Here is a 20,861-nt window from a genome sequence, read left to right as displayed (position 1 = left end):
ACTTCTGAAGCGAAACATTGCTATTTTATGTAAACATTTAGTTGTAACACTTCACACAACATAAAACCCCTCCCTACCTCCCTCTCCCTCCCAAACACAGAAGAGTTGAATCTCACTCAGTTGTCTCTCCCCGCCACTTACAGTCAAGATGGCGATGAAGATAACAAAAGGGATTTAATCATCTAACATGGTTTCCAATTTTAGTGGATAATAAAATATTAGGTATGGACTTAATCAGCAGATGCTCTGGTTCAAGATGAGACCAAACTTTTCTATGGATGCTAGTTATTGAGCCACGACAAAGGCCAAAATGTAGAGAAATGTCTCTCTGCAGTCTTGCAGGCTACATGACACACCCACTTTATTATTGAGATAACTTTGTGGATTAATGTACTTATTGAAACCCAATCCATGATGTTTTCCTAAATCTAACCAAGTCATTTGTGTGCCCAAATCTAACTAACCTGCTACCATTTAGGGGGCATGTCATGTAGTTGGTGTGTCCCGTAGTACTGTGGACCTGCAGATATACCTACTTGAAAACCTGCAAAAGAATAGGTAAGCCTTGGTTGAAGATACTAGAAAACGTTTCGTCCCTCATCAAACAGACTTCTTCAGTTCTGAATGACTGGTGAGATGTAACAACAGCCGTTACAACAGCCAGGAGCACTAACAAACCAGCTGTATCAATGATCTTGGCAAACAACTCCACAGAGGTTAAATAGCTGACTTTCCCTACCAGTCAGCCAGAACTGAAGAAGTCGCTTAGATGAAGGACAAAACGTCTTCTAGTATCTTCAACCAAGTCCAGTTTCCTTGATTTTAACCTTCCTTGGATAACTATGACCTGGATCACTGAGAACCTTCACATGCACTAGATAAGCCTTCTTTTTAGTCCAGCCCATTGTCTTTTGCTATGTCATAATGCTTATTGTAAAATAGTGAATACTGCTGAAAGAAAAGTCTAAGCTTTACGACAAGCTTAGTCAATGAAATAGTTTTTTCATTGTGAAACATTGTGAATTACTGCAACCACGAGAGTTCTTTGAACATACAGCCATAAATGTGCACAGAAAATATTAGGCTGATGGGTTCAGGAGTATGGAAGATTAGTTTGGACAGATAGGCCTACACATGCACACACAAACACACCACCAAACAGGCTACAACTACTGGAGATAACAAATTGGCTTTATAGTTGGCTTTATACATAAAATTACTCTACGCTGATCTGCTGCTGTATAATGTGTCCACTATTAATCTACTTACCACTTCCTGTTTTGCTATCCAGCACCTCAACCATGTTTATCTATCAGCTGCAGAGCTGAGAGGGTGATTAATTATTCAGGTTATTTTATAAGCAGACTGACATTGCATTAGCAGGAATCAGCAGGAAAGGGATACTAACAAAGAGATTATACGTGTAAACAGCAACATGTAGTCCAGTATCACCTTCAGAAATGACATCTAATGACTAGTAAAGAAAATATGGGGCCATAGCCTTATTAGTTTTGAAATTAAAGCTTAAATGATCATGTGTGTTAGCTGTATGTTCACCCTGAGCAAACAGACACATAATAGTCTGCTGTCAGTGGTCTGTTCTGTAAAACAGTTTGAGCTTCTTGTTAAGATGCTTTCACAATATATCCCTTTATTGGAATCATAATTCCATTAATTAGTCTCTCACATCACTTAAAATCGTTTATAATGCCTCAGTAGTGGAAAGTACATTTACTTATTTACTTTAATTAGTAGAGTATGGAGGTACTTGTACTTTCTATTTTATACTTTATACCACTACATGTTAGAAGGAAATGGTGAACTTTTTAACCGCCGCTGCATTTGACAACTATAGTTATATTCACTTTGAAGGCAGAGATTTTACAGACAAAACATGAGTCCCGTTTGAACTCAAAAGTCAATGTTGGCTTATTAAACCATGATCTTTTCTAAAACCTAAGTAAGTAGTATTTGTGCCTAAACCTAACCAAACTTTACAAAATCTTTAACCAAGTGTTTAACGTCACATAACTTAAGTAACATACTAACATAAGGTCCGGTAAGCTTGTGTGCACAGATTTTTGAAGCCCTTCCCCATAGGCGGTTTTACCATTGAGCAAAGGTAGGCGATTGACCGGGGCCTCAGCCGCCAGGGGGCCTCGCAATTTGAACCTCATTTTCAAAGTCTCCTCCAGTGTGTGTTGCTGCTGATAAGCAGCGCACTGGCCGTCCCAGGACGCACCGACTGTCACGGACTGGGCCTCTTCCGGACTGGTGAGCTTGGTTTGAAACACCGCCACAGATTTCCCCTGCGCTGACTGGGCTGTGTGTGCATATGTGACACAGGTGTGTGCGCCGATCACCACTATACGCTCACTTTATGTGTCTTTCTTCTGCATTTTCCCTGTCCAACAAAATGGCGAATAGCCTGACAATTTCACCCACCACCACTGCCAAAATTTACCCACATTTGGCGGGTGTTCATTTCATTCCCTACACCCAACGGAGTAGCCTACAATAAATTCACTCACATAACTCAGGTAAATGCTGCACTCCAAAGCACCGGACTACGGGAGGTAACTCCGGTGCTGACGGAGAATCACTTGTCTATTAGACGCAAAAATCTGGTGAGAATCAATGGCAATCGACTTATTCTGTCATTTAGGTATGATGACATGTTGCAGCCTGCGTCCTAGGTTTTATTACACTTTAGTAATTATTAAAGGTGCACATTAGTTGTCTTGTAGACAAACAAAAGTTATGTTTACATTCAGTCAGGAAAACGCAATATCTGTATGCTTCATCTCTAACGGATGTGTTGAACGCATTACTTCCTCATTAAATGTTTGCAAAGCTGATTTTCACTGTTGCCACCTGGTCAGTGAAATAGTGTGAAACCACTGGCAGGAATGTGTATCGCGAGGTAAACAAAACGTGGACCCACTCAAGGAAAACTAGCTCCATAGCTTTTGACTAGTGGTCAAAAACTCCACAGGGAACTTTTAATTCAATAACATATATATCGCCACCTTCCAATTTCCTCTCTCCTCATGACCCGTCCTACTGTCTTGCTCGTTTTATTTTTTCTATCTTACCTTGTGATAATTATAAAATGGTGAAGGGCAGAATGGTAGAGGAATAAAGAAATATAAGGTAGGCTGTGGTAGACATTCATACTCAGCCATACACACACACACACACACACACACACACATTGGTGTGCTTTCCTCAGGCAGCCTCTTCCAGCTTCTGTTTCAGTATCTTCTGGGAGCCCTGTAGCATAACAAAGCTGGATTAGATCTCCTTTTCTTCAATGTGTATGGTTATATTCGCTCCGGTAAGTGTATGTTTTTTTTATTATGGATACAGCTTTTCAACAAACACCATGGGTAGTTTTTCAATATGTGATCATTCTGCCTGATCTTTGTGTCATCAAATTGTTATTATGGCATTAGAAATCAAATTGTTACCTAACAATGATTGTTACAACGTTTTACATCCTGTAATGCAAGCTAAGCTGTGAGGTCTACAATACATCCATAAGGTTTAAGAATGGATTCTGTTTAACTGTAATCCCTTATATCCCTCTCTACCAGCTTGCTAATGCAGTTTTATCTGTCAGATTACATTTTATTATATACATTTCATTATTTTGGGAATATGCTTTATTCTTAGACTCTTTTTCTGTTGCTGCTGTGTCAAAGTGTGCACACCCTACAAGGTATTCAGCTTCCCTTTTGTTCCTACTATTTCTTGTATTGTAAGGGCAATTTAAATAAGGGAAATGCTTAAAGAAGAATGTGAACATCTTTTTTAAAAAATAAGTGTTGTGTTTAAGTCATCAGGTGCCAGTGGCGGGAGCACAAATGGTGATTTCTTCCTTGTGACTACATGACTCTGTCTGTCCTAATTCAGCTCAGCCTGCACACTCACTGCAGCTATTGTGGTCCATGTGCTGATGTGGCCAAAATGCTATCAGCTGGCATTAAATTGGCTTCACAGCAGTGAAAATGTTGAGACGTCCATATTCAAAATGTTCCAATGGTGAAACAGCTGATACTCAACATTCACTAGTTGGGCTTGTTAATAGAAATTCATTCCAGTGACTGTTTTAATGTTTGCTGTGGCTTGATTTCGAGCTGCAAAACTTTATATTCTTAAAGCTGTAGTATTTGTCAATTAATATATTGTTAAAGCTGCAATAAAAAGTATTTTACAATAACATTGGGTAGAAAGGTGTCGCACCTCATTGTTTTGTTTTTCGGCCCACAACTTTACTGTTTAGGTTCACTCCAACCACTCTTATGAAACAAGCAGCTGTTTTCAACAAGCAAGCTCTCATAAACCCTACCTGTCCAAATCTCCAAACACCAGACAGACAAAGTTAGCAACTGGCTTGAGAACTTGTTGAAACATTTTTCATCTAAACAGCCAGACACTTCCCTCAGAGTTTGTGAGGACCAAAACAGATCTAAAAGAAGACTGAATATTGCACTCATTTTTGTCAGGTGGCTGGTGCATTATCCAAGTTTAGGAGTGGCTGATTCACATAAGCAGCAAACTTCAACACAACCTTCTACAACAAGTCAGCCATCTTTGTTGCAGTCCGTACATCATTTCAGTTACCTGTCACTAATGCTAGTGTTACAGGTTTCAGCTTTAAATTGGTCTTAAAGTCACAAAACAGCATGCAAAATAAAAACAGAAGCATCAAAGCTATTATAGTATATCATGCAAAAGGTTTACCTCGGCACCAGAACATTGGATTTGCGTGAAAGTGATACAGACCTGTTGTTGCATTGTTAGATATGAGATATAATTAAGAATACTTGTCAAACAGTGTGTCTAGTACAAACCACTGTAATAAAAACGGTGATATGTTAACATAATTGTATACTGTGTGTTCTCATCTGGGATTCTGGGACTGTCCCCTGAGTCATGGTCAAAAAAAAATCTCATTCCCAGTAGTTTGTAGGACTTGTCTCGCTTATTGACCAGCTCAGTATCTGCTCCACTGGCAAGCCTGCAAATCTCCAAGCCAAGAGTTCTCAGGCCTCTGATAATGTATTTCATTAGAGCTGATGCTTCTGTTCTCACAGCGGCAGAAGCATCAACTGTAGATTTGATATACATTGTTGACAGTATTACTCACCCAGTAGCAATTGCTTGTGACTGTGTGTTGTGTGTTTACATGTGCATATAGTTTTTGGTCAGAATTATGTGGCAATATAACTTTGCCTTTAGTCATTTGTTGCCTTAATTCAAATAAGCTGTAATGCCCTTTCATTGATTTTTGTTATTTTCTCTCTTTGTGCAGCTCTTTGCCATTTTTGCGTTTGCAACATGTGGGGGCTACTCTGGGCAGCTGCGGGTTAGTGTGGACTGCATGGAGAAGGCCAGCAGCAACCTCAGCATCGGCATCGATTTTGCGTATCCTTTCAGGTGAGTGGGCTTCATTCAGTGTCTTAAAGGTACAGTGTGTAAGTTTTAGTGGCATCTAGTGGTGAGGGCTGCGAATTGCAACCAATGGCTCTATGTGCATTCACGTGTTCCCAGTATTATTATTATCATCATATGTAGCATATTTTGCTACAATTACGCTTCACACAACAGCTGCGGCTGTGTTTGCGAGCTGACCTCTCTTTTTCTGTGAGAGGGAAGAATTTGGAAAGTTGCGTGGCGTTGCGGAGAGCCCCAAGTTGCGCTAGTGCATGGACCCTGCATAATATTCATCCAGCCAGAGGGAACGATCAGTGTGCCAGTTGTACTAGCGACACAATCCGTACCGGAGAGGGAGTGGGGTGGACCAGGGACAGAAGATCGCGGAGCGATTGGCCCGCTGCGGACGGTTGATGATCGCTCCCTCTGGCTGGATGAAGTCTGACGCTCTGCAACATGGCTTCTATGTAACTGGAATCACGGAGTTTGTAGATAGAAATGGCTAGTTTTAAGGTGCTAAAAGCATAACGGTTCATTATGGATCTTTATACATCACTGAAAATATAGTTATCTATCATATATATCATATATATTGTATTTCTGTCAATAGATTCTCCTTAATATTACACACAGGACCTTTAAAGTTTTATACCAGAAATATGAACCTGATGCTAACACAGTGGCACTGGGACTTTGTCTTTTGTTTGTCTTTCCACCTAAATAACCATTCACATAGGCAGGTAGTGTAGATCTCCACATGGACAACTAATTGTTTTATGTGACTTCAACAGAAAAAAAATGTGATTTCTTTTCTTAATTTCACTGTACAATGAAATGTTCTCATTGCCTTACGTTAGAGTTATGGACAATGCAATATTAACCCAGAAATCTGCAGAAAGATTTTTCCTTTTTGTAAAAAATTATGCTTCAGACAAAATTGTTCATATATATACAATTCCCCATTGTGACCCATCTACCATTGTGTCCCTGAGAAAACACTTAACCCCTAGTTGCTCCAGAGGCGTGCGACCTCTGACATGTATAGCAATTGTAAGCCACTTTGGATAAAAGCTTCAGCTAAATGAAAAAATGTAATGTAATCTAATATTTGACAACAATGTAGTTACTTTTAGACTGGCAACATATTGTAGCCTGATGTCCAGAGGTTTCAGTGACATGTTGTAGGAAGATATTGAATTTAAAGTGTGTAGGTGTGTGGGGGATTATTTCTTAAAAGCAGCAGGTAAAACTGAAACTATCTGTATTGCCAGACCTCACTTAGGGTAAATAAATATATATTTTTTTCTAATTTGGGTGTAGTGACTTAGTTCACTGAGATTAAGAGGTATTCAGTAAATGTAACTTGCAATGGATATAATTCCTTTCAGCTGCAAATTAAATGATGAACTTACTGGTATCATCTGCAAATATACTGTTACTAAAATTGCATACGGTCTTTACCAACTTTTTTGACATTTAGATAATATACTAAAAGTCACAGAACCACATCCTGACAATTAAACGAACCACCTGGTTATTTTTTGCAGTAAGTTTTTCTTTTACAATGCTTTTGTTTTCTTTGTCATGCCAAGAGAAAAGAGCCCCAAAAATAAGATTGTACTAACTGATATAAGGTGTTAGAGGCGTTAGTTTAGAGTTCCTGAACTACATACAAGATTTTTATTTTCCAGTCAGGCTAAAGTTAAAGACACTGTGTAGTGAGCATGATTTGACCCCCACACCTTCCTCTCTGTGTGTCAGGTTGCACCAGGTGTCCTTTGAAGCGCCCGTGTGTGAGGGCATTAGGAGGGAGCGCGTGTTCCTCATTGGAGACTATTCATCCTCTGCAGAGTTCTTCGTCACCATCGCGGTCTTTGCCTTCCTGTATTCCCTCATGGCCACCATTGTCTACATCTTCTTTCAGAACAAGTACCGTGAAAACAACCGAGGACCGCTCATTGTAAGTACAGTGGAGTCTGGCCAAGAACATATTTTTTAGTTTTTATTAGTATTTTATTTTATTAATTTTATATATTATATAATTTTACCCTTAAATTCCCAATTAATAATGTTCCTTATTTGACATCTTATAAGGACTCTGCCAAAGTAATCATAGTGCTAGACATAACTGTACAAAGCAAGTACTATCGTTCAACCACTACTTTCACAAAGTAGTGACAAAGTAATAAAATGTTGTTTTCTTGAGCTTCATTTTTCCATACCCTGTCTCTTCTCTCTTACATGTCCTCAGGACTTTATAGTGACAGTGGTGTTCTCCTTCCTGTGGCTGGTCAGTTCCTCTGCTTGGGCCAAGGCCCTGTCTGATGTGAAAGTGGCCACTGATCCAGATGAGGTGCAGCTCCTAATCTCTGCCTGCAAAGTCCAGACCAACAAGTGTGACTCTCTGCATGGACCACGCTGGTCCGGGCTCAACACTTCAGTGGTAGGTTCACAGGATGTGAGTCCCAAAAAAACTGGGAATAAATAAATAAATAATGCTAAAAAAGTGTGCTCACTGCTGAAATTTTTTGTTCAGTCGCAGTTAAAATGTAAGTTGAAGTTTTTAAGGGTAAGCACTGAATGACGTCGAAGTATCAGTTAAAGGTTCAGTGTGTAAGATTTAGTGGCATCTAGTGGTGAGGTTGTGACTTGCTACCAACTTTCCAGTCTACCACTGCCCCCTAACCCTGACACAGCACAAAAGGTGTCTCTTCTGAGACAGCAGAGAGTAGCCAGTCAAGAAAAGGTTTCTTTAGGTATATTTATTAGGAAATATATTTACTTAATTTAGTAAAACTATAGGTCAGTGTGACTTGGCCACTGACAGACAACATGGAATATGTAAGCCATGAGTGTGTAACACTGTCACTATTTCTGCACCACAATCCATTTTAAACCACACATTAGATAAAGTTTATACAAACATTGACAAGGAAACTCTCTGTGATTATGGACCCTCACCAAAACTGACCACCAACAATAATATCTGACCCGCGGTCAGATTATGGTGCTTTGATAGTGGTAAAAAATATATTTAAATAAATACTTTGATAGCAATGCTGAAATAGATCTCAGTCATGATAGCAACAGTTACTCACTTAATCACTTCCTCTTTAGTGGTTTTACCTATAAAATAAAAGCGTGAGAAGCTTGTTTACTGTAATGCTGTAGTAGGAGTTGAACTGAGCTTTTACTTTGAAAAATTCTGAACAACATTAAAAGAGTCTGCTGCCTGCTTGACACACCTCTGAAAGAGTTGTCAAAAAACATGATTCCCCTAAATGTCCTCTGCCTGGAGATTCTGGGAAAATGATAAAGCATTCATAGGTTCTTCTTCTAACGTACGTATTCAACATAGTGATGAGTGTCTACACTGCCTGAATTCTACCAGAAGTAGAACAAGAAGAATGTAGTGATGAAATGCGCTCTGTAGCACTGTAGCGTTTTCAGCTACTGTAGAAACATGATGACGCAACGTGGCGAGGTCCATGGAAGGGGGGACCCGCGGTTATGTAGATATTTATTGCTCATTCTAAGGTAATAAATACATAATGGTTCATTATGGAAGGTCTTTACACACCACTGAAAACATAGTTATGGATCTTATATTGCATTTCTGTCAATAAATATACACCTTTAAAGCACTGAAAGGAGTTGAAAGGACAGTTGAGGAGAAAGAAATGAATGCAGTTAAAATGCCGGTGAATGCAGCTGAAGTGAAAGCAGTTGAACTGTCAGGTGAAGTTGAAGTTGAGGGAGTATGAAGAGGTTGAGGAGGAGTTGAAAAAGCCTAAAGATTCTTTTAAATACATTTAAATATAGTTACTAAATTGTTTAAGCATTCCTAAAGGAGCTGAATATTTTGAAGTTTGGGTGTCAAACTGATCAGTGGAAGGGTCAATGTGGTTTGCGGGTTTTCATTCCAGCTATGCAGGAGCACATCTGATCAAAACCCATTCTCACCCCAGTGTGTCACATACAGTGTGTACGCTTTGTCAAGACCCCTTGGCATCGCTTTTTTAAACCCTGGGTACCCTTTAGCCATTTAGCATTTTTGTACGTGTAGAGTCAAGTTAGCAAGAATAAGTATAACATCAACCACTAGTTTTATTTTTAAAGTATGTTATTCTTGCTAACTTGACATACTTTAAAAATAAAACTAGTGGTTACTGTGAAACTTAGCAGTTTGTTTAGGTTTAGACACCAGTTTAGACACCACAACTACTTAAGTTCAGGAAAAGATAAAGGGTTTGGCTTAAAATAACTATGTTACTTGCTTAAATTAATAAATAAATTACCAACAAATAAAATAATATAATAATACAAAGATATTTGTACACATTGCTTACTAGCATTTCTCATTTGCCCATGTTTAATATCGCTTTATCTCATATTCTTTCTCTTCAGGTTTTTGGGTTTCTCAACTTTGTCCTATGGGCTGGAAACATCTGGTTTGTCTTTAAGGAGACTGGTTGGCACAAGGGTGCATCAAGGTTAGCAGGCGGAGCCTCTGAGAAACAGTCCGGCACCTTTACCCAGCAGTCCTACAACCAGGGAAGCTTTGACCAGTCAGGGAGCTACAACACCCAGGGAAACCTTGGCCAGCTGTCTGAGTATAGCCAGGTGGGAGGACCCACCTCTTACTCCAATCAAATGTAGCTGCCTTTTCGTTTTGTGAGGGGCACTTCTGCATTTTCAAGCATGGCAATCAGGGGCTGATAAGAAAGGAGGAAAGTGAACGATTAAAGGGTAACTTCTGTATTTTCAAACTGGATTGAAATTGGTCCAGTTTTGAGCTAGTGCGCTGCACTCTGCAGCAGCGAGACAGGGCTATAGCGTAATCCTTGCGGGCAGTTGTGCAAGTGTTAGTGTGTGACTTTGGTGTTTTAAAGGGTTTAAAAGAACAAAGTCAAACATTAACACAAAATAACCAATTGATGCAGCAGAACACCAGAGAAGTAGAATTTATATTTTTGTCAAGGGAGTCTGGTGGCTGTGATGAGACTGATATAGCAACTGTTTCTGGTTAAAAAAACAACAACTTACTCTTAAAAACTAGTTCTATCTCTGTATGCATCCTTCCACAATGTTGTCAGACACAATCTGAGCCGGTCAGCGGCAAAAACAAGCACTTTAGCGGATGTACTTTGACTGGGTGCAATTGCCCGAAAGGATTATGTTGCAGCCTTGTCTCACTGCTGTTGACTGCAGCTCACTCTTTTAATACTGGACCAATTTCAAAAAATATTGTCCACAATTAGTCACATAGACATAAAAAACTTTCATTCTCTGCTCAATTTGTCATCAATTTGTCTGTGTAAAAAAAGATGGTAATAAAAAAGGCATCAAAGGTTTCAAAGTACACTCTTTGTAGATAAAAGTATTGTGTATTGTACAAAATTACTAGATATAGTCTTTTACTCCTTCTCTGTCAGAGGTGTTGTTTGCTGAATGTTGTATTTCTTGTAGTTTGAAACATATAAGTTACAGTTTCTCTCTGCGCTTGGTAATTGACATTCACTGTTACGACTGGATGTCTTTTTAAAACTGGTGTGCACTATCGTGGAAGGAAAAAAGTGCTCTATGTTTGTATAATTCTCAAGTTTCTGAAATGGTGTCGACTAAGTGCATGATGTGGTATGTGTGCTAATATGCTCTCTGTGAAACTATTTTAAAAAACACGCATTATATCTCTGAAAGTTTACAAACTTCACACTGCCCTGACTCATTACTGAAAGTTTATTTAGTACAGTATTATTACATGTGCATTATTTTTTAATCTAACAGGAACTATATTTTGATAATGGGTATTTGTAATTCAGGTACGGATTCACAATATAATTTAACTTAATTTCTGTATTATAATCGTTTGTACAAATACATTCCAACTCATGACTGACATTGATCATGTCAGAAAGTCTAAAAATGTAAAGCAATAACTACAAACTGCAAATTATACTATAGAGGTTTTGTGCAAGAAAAAAGTACAGGATTGCAATCATTGCAGCATGTTGTTTCTGTCTCTATGGTGTTCACCTTCATCTGCACAGACAATATTACTTTGTCATTTTATTTGATTAATGTAAAGAGGGAGATCTCCCTCATTGTTTACAAGTGGCCGCTCCTGCTACAAATTACTGTGACTCTTTTCTATGCTATCCTCAGACTACTGAGACATAATAAACATAAGTTATACCTCTCTAAAGCATGTTTAGAGAATCAATTTTCACTGCTAAAGCCCAGCAAAAAAGCACATCATTATTATTATGATTATGATACAGTGATAATGGACTATTAGTGAATAGTGGGCTCATCTAAACATAATATTGAACTTTTGTTAATTTTAAAATCACAATTCAGGTTTACACAACTCTAAAAAATCTGTGCAATTCATGTATAGTAATATTCAAAGATTAATGCCTGGTTGCTGTTTGTTTACATTAATATGACTTGTGCAACCCTTTTTCTTGACCTCCTAAGCATGTGGCTTGCATCAGTATAATACAGCAGATTGAACACCCATGTATGTATAATAAACTGACATCCATGATAAATGTGTGTGGGTCCACATGAAATTAGTTCATTGTGTGAAAGTTTAACAGGCATTCATGCTAATAAAGATGCACATATTTGCTCATAAATAACATGTTCTCTCTGTGTTTGCTTAGATCAAAATAACTGTTTGAGAGTAAGTGTGTGTGTGTTTGATGAGCAGAAAGAGAAAGAGAGGAGGGAAAGGAAATGACTACACACAAAGAGGTTCAGGAAAAATAACATTCATGAAGTGGATCAGATCTATTCTCCTGTGTGTTCTACTGTGAACAATGAGGTGTCTTTGCAGTCTGTATGTATCTCCCAGCATTGAGGCGTTGCATGTGTATGTGTGTGTCTGTCTTCACAGCAGGATCTGATCTACTGACTATATGTGAGGCTCCAAATAACATGCAGCATGCCGATGCAACACAACACAGCCAAAACTGTACACAACAGGGTCATGCAGCATGACTCACAAAGCTAGAACAACAATGTATAAATTAAATGTTTGGTCACAATTGTATATATCATACAGTAGTATCATTACATTACGAGTACATTTTTACCTATAACTTTGAGGTGAGGAAATAAAATAAATAGATCATTGTCCAAATCTCTAAAGTTTAATCTGTCACAAGGCAGCCAAAGTCCCTCAGAACTGTAGATCGTCGGCCTCCCTTCTTGTTTTAACCTGATGGTATAATCTCTGTCATCACACGCGACTGGTCAGTGCGTGAGTGTGCGTGGCCGACCAGTGCGTAAGAAAAAATGCACATGAGAACAAGAGACAGAGAAAAGTCAGAGCTGAAATGGAGAAAGCCAGGAGGAAAGAGCTGTTAAATGCTGTAAAATTTATGGAACATGTTGGTGTTTAAAAAAGAAGAAAAACATAAACTAGGCCTATAGGGCTGCCCTTATGTCACATCATATCGTAATATCACAACTACCTTTCCAGAGTTTATTCTATGTTTTTTTAAAAAGTACTCTTGCCATGTGGGAAAGCAGGAGATGCATTTGTTTGGGAATACTCTACTACTTTGGAAAATAAAGACCTGTATAATTGTTTTAGGTGGAATTATCTCAGAGCAACCTTATCAAAGCTAATGATAATATTAGTAATTTTTAGCACACCATAGTCAACTTTAATCACATAAAACATAATATTCCAAAAACAAAACTGTGGCTAGTGAAAATGCTCCGTGGCCAGTAACTTTGGAAAACCACTAGCCACATCGGCTAGTGAGCAAAAAAGTTAATGTCAAGCACTGGTGACAATACATTTGTAGGTATCACACTTGACACTAAAAACTTGACAATATGTCTATGATTCAAAAATGTTTACCTTAATGTTAAAGTAGCAATATGCAGTTTTCAAGCGCACTTGCGGTGCGCTTTTTAGATTGTAACCGTGTGTGTACACTCGTACGCGTGCTCAAGCTCATAAGCGAGCAAACTCCGAAGCACAGAGATAGACTCACCGGGAGACTAATAAAGATGCACATATTTGCTCATAAATAACATGTTCTCTCTGTGTTTGCTTAGATCTCTTTATCTGATCTGTGTGAAAACGTACACGTAGCAGTGACAAATGACTTGGTTTCTCCAAGATGTTGCATTAGATTAAATACCTGATTTTTGACCTGATTTCCACAGAAACAGGGCTATTCTGTGACGGATGTTTCCAGAAAATAAAATGACCAACTGGTGAATCAGTTGTGGGAGTGAATTGTTCGGGAATTGAGCAACTTCTAAATCTATAAAATAAATATGCTTGGCAGCCTCAGTTCTCCAGTAGACATCATTACTAGGGGCAGTCTCACCACATGTAATAAAATCACCGTCAAGCAATAGCTTCTGCGTACGTAATCATCACTGCCACACAGGTAAACTAAACTAAACTGTCCACTGATAGACACTCTGTATAGAGGGACATAGGCCCAAAGATATACAAAGAACTGCGTAAACATATGATCGTAGTTATTATGATTAGTGGTAGTAACAGTGGTATACTGTGCAAAATAACTGCCTAGAGGAAAATGACTGCAATAATGAGACCATCTTGTGGCTGCACTGCATCTATACCATGGCACTGACCATTTCCATATTGGAAAGTGACTCTTTTTACATGCATAGATGTATATAGATGTAGATGTATATATCCCTGCCAAACAGTACAAGGTTTGGACTTGTTGGCAGGATTTTGTCTGATCATGACCAACATCTGTGATACTAGAGATTAAGGTGACATTTGTTAAAGGGTTGTTAGTGTAAATGGTGTTTTTTGTAGTGACTGAAATTTAATAAAATCTAGATTAACAAGACAGTGACCAAATCCATATGTGATTACCTTTTAAAAATAATCTACCAATGTAAAACTACAAATGCATGACTTTTCAATGTTAAAAGCATGTAACGTTAACCCCAGTAGCTAAGCTAAAAGTATTTAGCAGCAGCCTTCACTCCCTGTTTTGATGACTTTACTGTCTTGCCTGTTGTCACTTCAATAAATTCATACGCAAGACTGAGGAATATTTAGCCAAAACAAAGTGACTAAGTATGTGGTCAAATTTAAGTTGTTTTACCATGTAAAAATTCTTTATGCCACAAAATTGTTCAATTTCTGTGAAACTGTCTGTGAGCCAAAGAAACCGCCTCAGCTACCTTATAAGCTAGGCTAAAAATTACAAACTAACGTTACATAACTAATATCCCCTAGCTTATACTGAAAACTTACATACATTTATTTTGATGACAGTTAGTATTCAACATATCAAAAAGAGATAAAAAGGCAAATCCACTTATAATGGAGGAAAAAACTGTTAGCCCGACTCCTAAAGCTTGCGTGACTAGCTTAACAAACTTCTGACTCTAGATCATTTGGATTGTTAAACTACCTTATAAAGAAATATTTAACTACAAATTAATGTATTATGTAGAAGGTATAGTAGGAGCAGTTTGCTTTGTTATGATACTGTCTGCAACACAGCAGGCCAAGTGAATAAGAACAGCCTTTACGCACGTTTACCATTCGTTTAAAACTTTGTCAGTGTTTTGTATGTCACCAGAGTACACCTAGCCCCAGACAGGGTGGTGAGCTTCATGGTGGCCAGCAGGAGGCGCCAGCAGCCTGTCTGGCCGCTTTTAAACACACCAGTAAAACCTCTCACAACAAGGAAGTCACATATAACGGGATGTGTCGGTCTGTCCGAGCAGCATCCGAGCAGACATGGCCTCTCTACAATACCTAAACGCGTTCATTTCTGAGCGGCTGACAGCGGCGGCTGTGGAGATCTTCGGGGCGGTGGAGAAAACGCTGACAGAGTACCAGGGAGAGATCAGACGGTCCAAGCAGGAGATAGACCACCTGCGGACACTGGTGCTCTGGCCTGAAGTCAAATTACACAGATCAGGTGTGTGGATGAAACACTTCAAATCAATGACAAGGTCTAGACTCGTTATTTGTTTTGTTTGTTAATTGATGGAGTTTTGCAGCGAACATGATGAGGCTGCAGCCCACTTCAGTTTTTATGATAGCGTCTTATGGCTCAGTGCAAAATTAGCCTCATGAGGATGTTCTATAGATACATACAGCAGCACCGAGATCCTCCCAGTGGCAGCCAGTGGCAGGCTATCGGCACTCATTAGGCAGTTAATATAAGAGATTAGTTTTGTTTAATTACAACCGCCAAGGCGTTTATAATTTCGCCAATTTAGAAATAAAAAGGAACCAAAAATACACTTGTTACTGTTACAAGTTTACACATTTTTATTTTCTTGTTTTTCAATGGTTTGTGTTAGTTTTTCACTTTTCCATAACATCTCAGCAGCAGCAAAGGACTTGACATAGATGGTGTAAATATTCAAATATTTATAAGCCACAGATCATCACTAGCTTCTAGAGGGTGCCACTAGCTGTCAGACACTAACAATTCACACCTGGTAGTAGCAGATTTGTTATCCGGATTGTTTATTGTCTGGAGTATGTATCCGTATACAGATCGCATTTTACTACTGGGTGTACATTGGGTGTCCCGGGCAGCTTGTGGTAACCTGTGGCATCTGCTGGCATCCGGTGGCACTTAATGTGTCTTTAAATGTACATGGTTCAGATGACATTGGCACGTATGACCTTTAAAAGTAAAACACAATGTCTACATGAGATGTTTTTAGACTTAAATGTGAATTTAAAGTGAGCTTTTTATCTCCAGTCTCACCCCTCATTCATTCAGCAGCTCATCAGGTCAGCTCTCATTGCTGTGATAAGGAGGCTTGTCCTAAGTGCGAGGAGGAGCGGGCCCCAGATGTGAGCCCCGATCACCCGAGCACCCTGCATATTAAAGAGGAGCATGACCAAAGGGCTGAGGAGCGAGGACCGTCCTGTAGGCAGCAGGGTGTCGCCACAGTGTCTCCTCAGGGTCACAAGGAGCCGCCCTCTCACCTCTACAGAATATTAACTGTTGAAAAGACAGCAAATATCAAAGATGAGCCTGATGGTGATGAGTTCATAATCTCTCCATCAACCAGGCAGGCTGAGATGCCCTGTGGAGTAAATCCAGAGTCTTCTGGACTTCAGCGACAGACCCTGTTAGGTGAGGATAGGACACTATATCCAGCAGACGCTATAGCAAAATTACAGCTAAAATGTATGTTTTTATTAATATATGCTCTTTGTACTGGAGTGTGGTGAAACGTGAAGAAAGGTGCGTTTGCGGTGGCTGGAGAGATGCTTTGTAAGCTGAGAAGTGTTGACTGGATTTGTCAGTTTGCCCCTGCCCATTTGACAATGCAAAAACTGCATCACAATAAATCATATTTTCATATTATAATATATATTTCTAGTCATTTTACCTGGTCAGTTGATGAAGTTTTCACTGCTTGACATCAACAGCAGAGTGAAACAACTTTCCAAATGCAACACAAGATGTTCATCTTTGCTTTAGTCTGAGTATGCTGATGGAAAGAATCTTATTTTTCTCCAGAGGGAATGGACATTAAATAAGATGTAAGAACAATAGCAAGTAACAAAAGGTGAAAGAGGTCATAGTTGTAAGCATATGTGTGTATTTGTCATTTTGCAATCTAAACTCAAGAAGATAATGACAAGACAAGAGGTATTTGCCAAATTATTTCACCCCTTTGTCCCTCTAGATCCGCTTGAGATCACTCAACATGAGCAGGAGGGGCCTGATGAGCAGCAGTACACTAGACAAGACTGGAGAACCTGTCAGAACAACAAGGACCCCGACCCTTCTCAAATCAAAGTGGAAAAATTTACATCATTGAGTCCTCGGAAAGAGGCTGACCTCAACTACGAATTCCCTCTTCAGTCAGAAAGGAGTGTTTATGATGAGCCTCATTCTTCAAGCTTCAGCCACAAGCAGACTCTGACCAGCAAAACATTTTACACAGCAGAGGAAAAGAGGAGAGATGCTGAAGCAGTAGGCTGCCAACAGTCCAGGCTCACCAGAGTTTCTCAGCCCTTCTACTCTGTAAATCAAAGTGAATACAGCAAGAATACAGAATGTGTGGTGAATGGACAGTGGATGAAGGCACTGACACTAACGGGAACGAGGCAAAACTCAGACTTGTGTGGCGAAGAAAGGGAAAGTTTTGGGGTGGAGGAAGACGTCAACAATCTCACCAGGGAGAGAAGACACACTTGTCCCATCTGTGCGAAACGTTTTAAAGAGTCAAGTCATTTGAAGGACCATGTGAGGATCCACACAGGAGAGAAGCCGTACCAGTGTAAGGAATGTGGCGTGAACTTCAGACAGAGTGGAGCTTTGACTTTGCACATGAGAATCCACACAGGGGAAAGACCATACCAGTGCACCGACTGCGGTCGGCGCTTCAATCGAAAAGGCGACATGGAGACTCACAGGGTGACGCATACCGGGGAAAGACCCCACCTGTGCGTGGTGTGCGGGAAAAGCTTCAAAAGGAAGAGCAACTTAAACACACATCTGAAGATCCACGCAGAGGACAAAGTGTATTACACTCAAACGTTGTGATTGTTTAAACACAGATAATGGATTTTTGATTTCCATGAGCTGTAAGCCATGATCATCGAGATCAAAACAAAAAAAGGCCTGAAATATTTCACTTCATGTGTAATGAATCTAGAATATATAAATGTTTCACTTTTTGACTTAAATTATGGGAATAAATGATCTTTTCCATATTCTAGTTTTCTGAGATGCACGTCTGAAAAAACATGGACTGTCACAGAGACTAAATTAGTGTGTTGACTGGAGTGTAGAATACATTTCTTAATGCATTTCTAAACATTTCTAAACTAACAAAAATTAGCATTTGCATCATCAACAGCAAAGCAAATTTGAGATTTGTTTTTGTGCTTTCAACCTGATGGAGAGAAACATCAAAGAAACATTGTATGAGACAATGTAAACATTGGTTGTGCTATTTAATTTCCTCGCTTGATCTAGACATGCAAGTTGTGCAAGCTAGGCAATACTCATTAAATTGTGTTTTGGGTGTATTGACATTCCATTTTCTGTTTATTTCAATTGAGGGTGATGGCTGGAGTTTTGATATTGCCTACATGACTGCTGTAGAATATTATGTACCACAGACCTGTTTTGACTCCACATCATTCTCAAGTCACAACACAAGGCTTCACAGAGGGCAGTCACCATGGGAGCAGCAGTTACTAAAGTATATAAATCCATTTATATTTTTATGAGCTGATAAAAGCAGGTTACCTGCTGATATTTGCATTCCCACCTTTCTCAGACCAAGTAATGTTAACATGTGTGTTCACAAAACTGAAGTATTTGTTACATGAGGAACTACACTCAGCGGCCACTTTCTTAAGTACACTTTGCTAGTACTGGGTCGGACCCCCCTTTGCCTTCAGAGCTATAATTCTTTGTGGCTTTCAACAAGGTGTTGGAAACATTCCTCACAGACTTTGGTCCATATTGACATGACAGCATCACGTAGTTGCTGCAGATTTGTCAGCTGCACATCAATGATGTGAATCTCCCGTTCCACCACATCCTGCTCTATTGGATTGAGATCTGGTGACTGTGGAGGCCATTGGCGTACAGCGAACTGTGTGAACTCATGTTCAAGAAACCCGTTTGAGATGATTTGTGCTTTGTGACATGGTGCATTATCCTGCTGGAAGTAGCCATCAGAAGATGGTACACTATGGTCATAAAGGGATGGACATGGTCAGCAACAATACTCTCGTAGGCTGTCGCTTTTAAACAATGCTTAATTGGTATGAAGGGGCCCAAAGTGTGCAAGAAAATATGCTCTACAGCATAAAGCCACCACCACCGGCAGCCTGAACCGTTGATCCAAGGCAGGATCGCGCCATGCTTTCATGTTGTTTACGCCAAATTCTGAACCTACCATCTGAATGTCGCAGCTGAAATCCAGACTCATCAGACCAGGCAACGTTTTTCCAATCTTTTGTTGTCCAGTGTGGGAGAGCCTGTGTGAATTGTAGCCTCACTTTCCTGTTCTTAGCTGACAGGAGTGGCCCCCGGTGTGGTCTTCTGCTGCTGTAGCCCATCTGCTTCAAGGTTCGACGTGTTGTGCGTTCAAGAGATGGTATTCTGCATACCTTGGTTGTAACGAGTGGTTATTTGAGTTACTGTTGCCTTTCTGTCATCTCGACCCAGTCTGCCCATTCTCCTCTGACCTCTGACATCAACAAGGCATTTTCGACCACACACTGCAGCTTACTAGATATTTTCTCTTTCTCTCAGCCTAAAATATGAGCTGATAAAAGTGTTTGATCCTCCAGTGACTGAAAACAAACTTAAGAGGTGGATGCATATTTGGCAATGCTGATTGTGTCCCTGCCGATATTTGCATCCCCTCTTTTCTCAGACCAGGTGAGTGTTGTATATGTATAAAAGTCAAGGCTGTCTAAAATGTGCACTCTTAAAACTATTTGACTCCTAGGTCTCAAGAGACAGAGTTAAGGGGTGGACACATTACAGCCTGTCACGAAATTAGGGTTCTTTACTAAGAAATTATATTTACTTAATTATTCAGTAAAACCATATGGATTTTGTGAATATTATTGTTAATTGCTCATCAAACAACAGCAACATCAATAAATGAAGTGCTTAGTACATGATGTGGCATGACATTACAGCTGTATACACATTATTTTACTTTACTGTTATCTTGCATTTTGTTACATCTTGGGAGGCTTGTGTCATCTGGAATAACATACCATAGCAAAGAAAATCTCAAAAACTATTTACTGAAAGTATGACCACTGACAAATAACAGGAAAATGTAAGATCGCTGTTTCTGCCTACCCATCCATTATACAGTGAGTACGGAAAGTATTCAGACCCCTTTAAATTTTTCACTCTTTGTTTCATTGCAGCCATTTTCCAAAAATCAAAAAAGTTCATTTTATTTCTCAGTAATGTACACTCAGCACCCCATCTTGACAGAAAAAAACAGAAATGTAGAAATTTTTGCAAATTTATTAAAAAAGAAAAACTGAAATATCACATGGTCATAAGTATTCAGACCCTTTGCTCAGTATTTAGTAGAAGCACCCTTTTGATCTAATACAGCCATGAGTCGTTTTGGGAAAGATGCAACAAGTTTTTCACATCTGGATTTGGGTATCCTCTGCCATTCCTCCTTGCAGATCCTCTCCTGTTCTGTCAGGTTGGATGGTAAACGTTGGTGGACAGCCATTTTCAGGTCTCTCCAGAGATGCTCAATTGGGTTTAAGTCAGGGCTCTGGCTGGGCCATTCAAGAACAGCCACGGAGTTGTTGTGAAGCCACTCCTTCGTTATTTTAGCGGTGTGCTTAGGGTCATTGTCTTGTTGGAAGGTAAACCTTCGGCCCAGTCTGAGGTCCAGAGGACTCTGGAAAAGGTTTTCGT

General features: G+C 39.5%; 3 protein-coding genes across 9 annotated transcripts in view; 2 read left to right on the top strand and 1 right to left on the bottom strand.

Annotated features, from left to right (window-relative positions):
- Nucleotides 1-12,030, top strand: part of synpra (synaptoporin a) — a 29,295-nt gene extending 17,265 nt beyond the window's left edge. For 2 of the 3 annotated variants that reach the window (XM_046075982.1, XM_046075983.1), the window contains 4 exons: nucleotides 5,318-5,442; nucleotides 7,201-7,399; nucleotides 7,691-7,882; nucleotides 9,847-12,030. In XM_046075982.1, coding sequence (XP_045931938.1) covers nucleotides 5,318-5,442; nucleotides 7,201-7,399; nucleotides 7,691-7,882; nucleotides 9,847-10,098 — 768 coding nt within the window. In that variant the 3' untranslated portion in view covers nucleotides 10,099-12,030. Of the gene's footprint in view, nucleotides 1-3,226; nucleotides 3,338-5,317; nucleotides 5,443-7,200; nucleotides 7,400-7,690; nucleotides 7,883-9,846 lie in introns of those variants that run through there. The other variant, XM_046075984.1, reaches the window with a different exon arrangement.
- Nucleotides 1-20,861, bottom strand: part of slc25a26 (solute carrier family 25 member 26) — a 108,679-nt gene that overhangs the window by 66,742 nt on the left and 21,076 nt on the right. The gene's annotated exons all lie outside the window — the stretch shown is intronic.
- Nucleotides 15,146-18,478, top strand: LOC123987260 (zinc finger protein 37-like). 3 transcript variants are annotated; one of them, XM_046075979.1, is made up of 3 exons: nucleotides 15,146-15,383; nucleotides 16,206-16,562; nucleotides 17,122-18,478. In XM_046075979.1, the coding sequence occupies exons 1-3, from the start codon at nucleotides 15,200-15,202 to the stop codon at nucleotides 17,982-17,984; spliced, it is 1,404 nt and encodes a 467-aa protein (XP_045931935.1). In that variant the 5' UTR covers nucleotides 15,146-15,199; the 3' UTR covers nucleotides 17,985-18,478. The 3 variants fall into 3 exon arrangements, with proteins under 3 accessions (XP_045931935.1, XP_045931934.1, XP_045931933.1); XM_046075978.1 differs by having other exon boundaries at nucleotides 16,203-16,562; XM_046075977.1 differs by having other exon boundaries at nucleotides 16,182-16,562.

Source organism: Micropterus dolomieu, linkage group LG18, assembly GCF_021292245.1.
Source record: "Micropterus dolomieu isolate WLL.071019.BEF.003 ecotype Adirondacks linkage group LG18, ASM2129224v1, whole genome shotgun sequence".
In the NCBI taxonomy this organism is placed as follows: Eukaryota; Metazoa; Chordata; class Actinopteri; order Centrarchiformes; family Centrarchidae; genus Micropterus; species Micropterus dolomieu.
The sequence above is the reverse complement of the archived record's forward strand: the minus strand, read 5'-3'. Positions and strand labels throughout refer to the sequence as shown.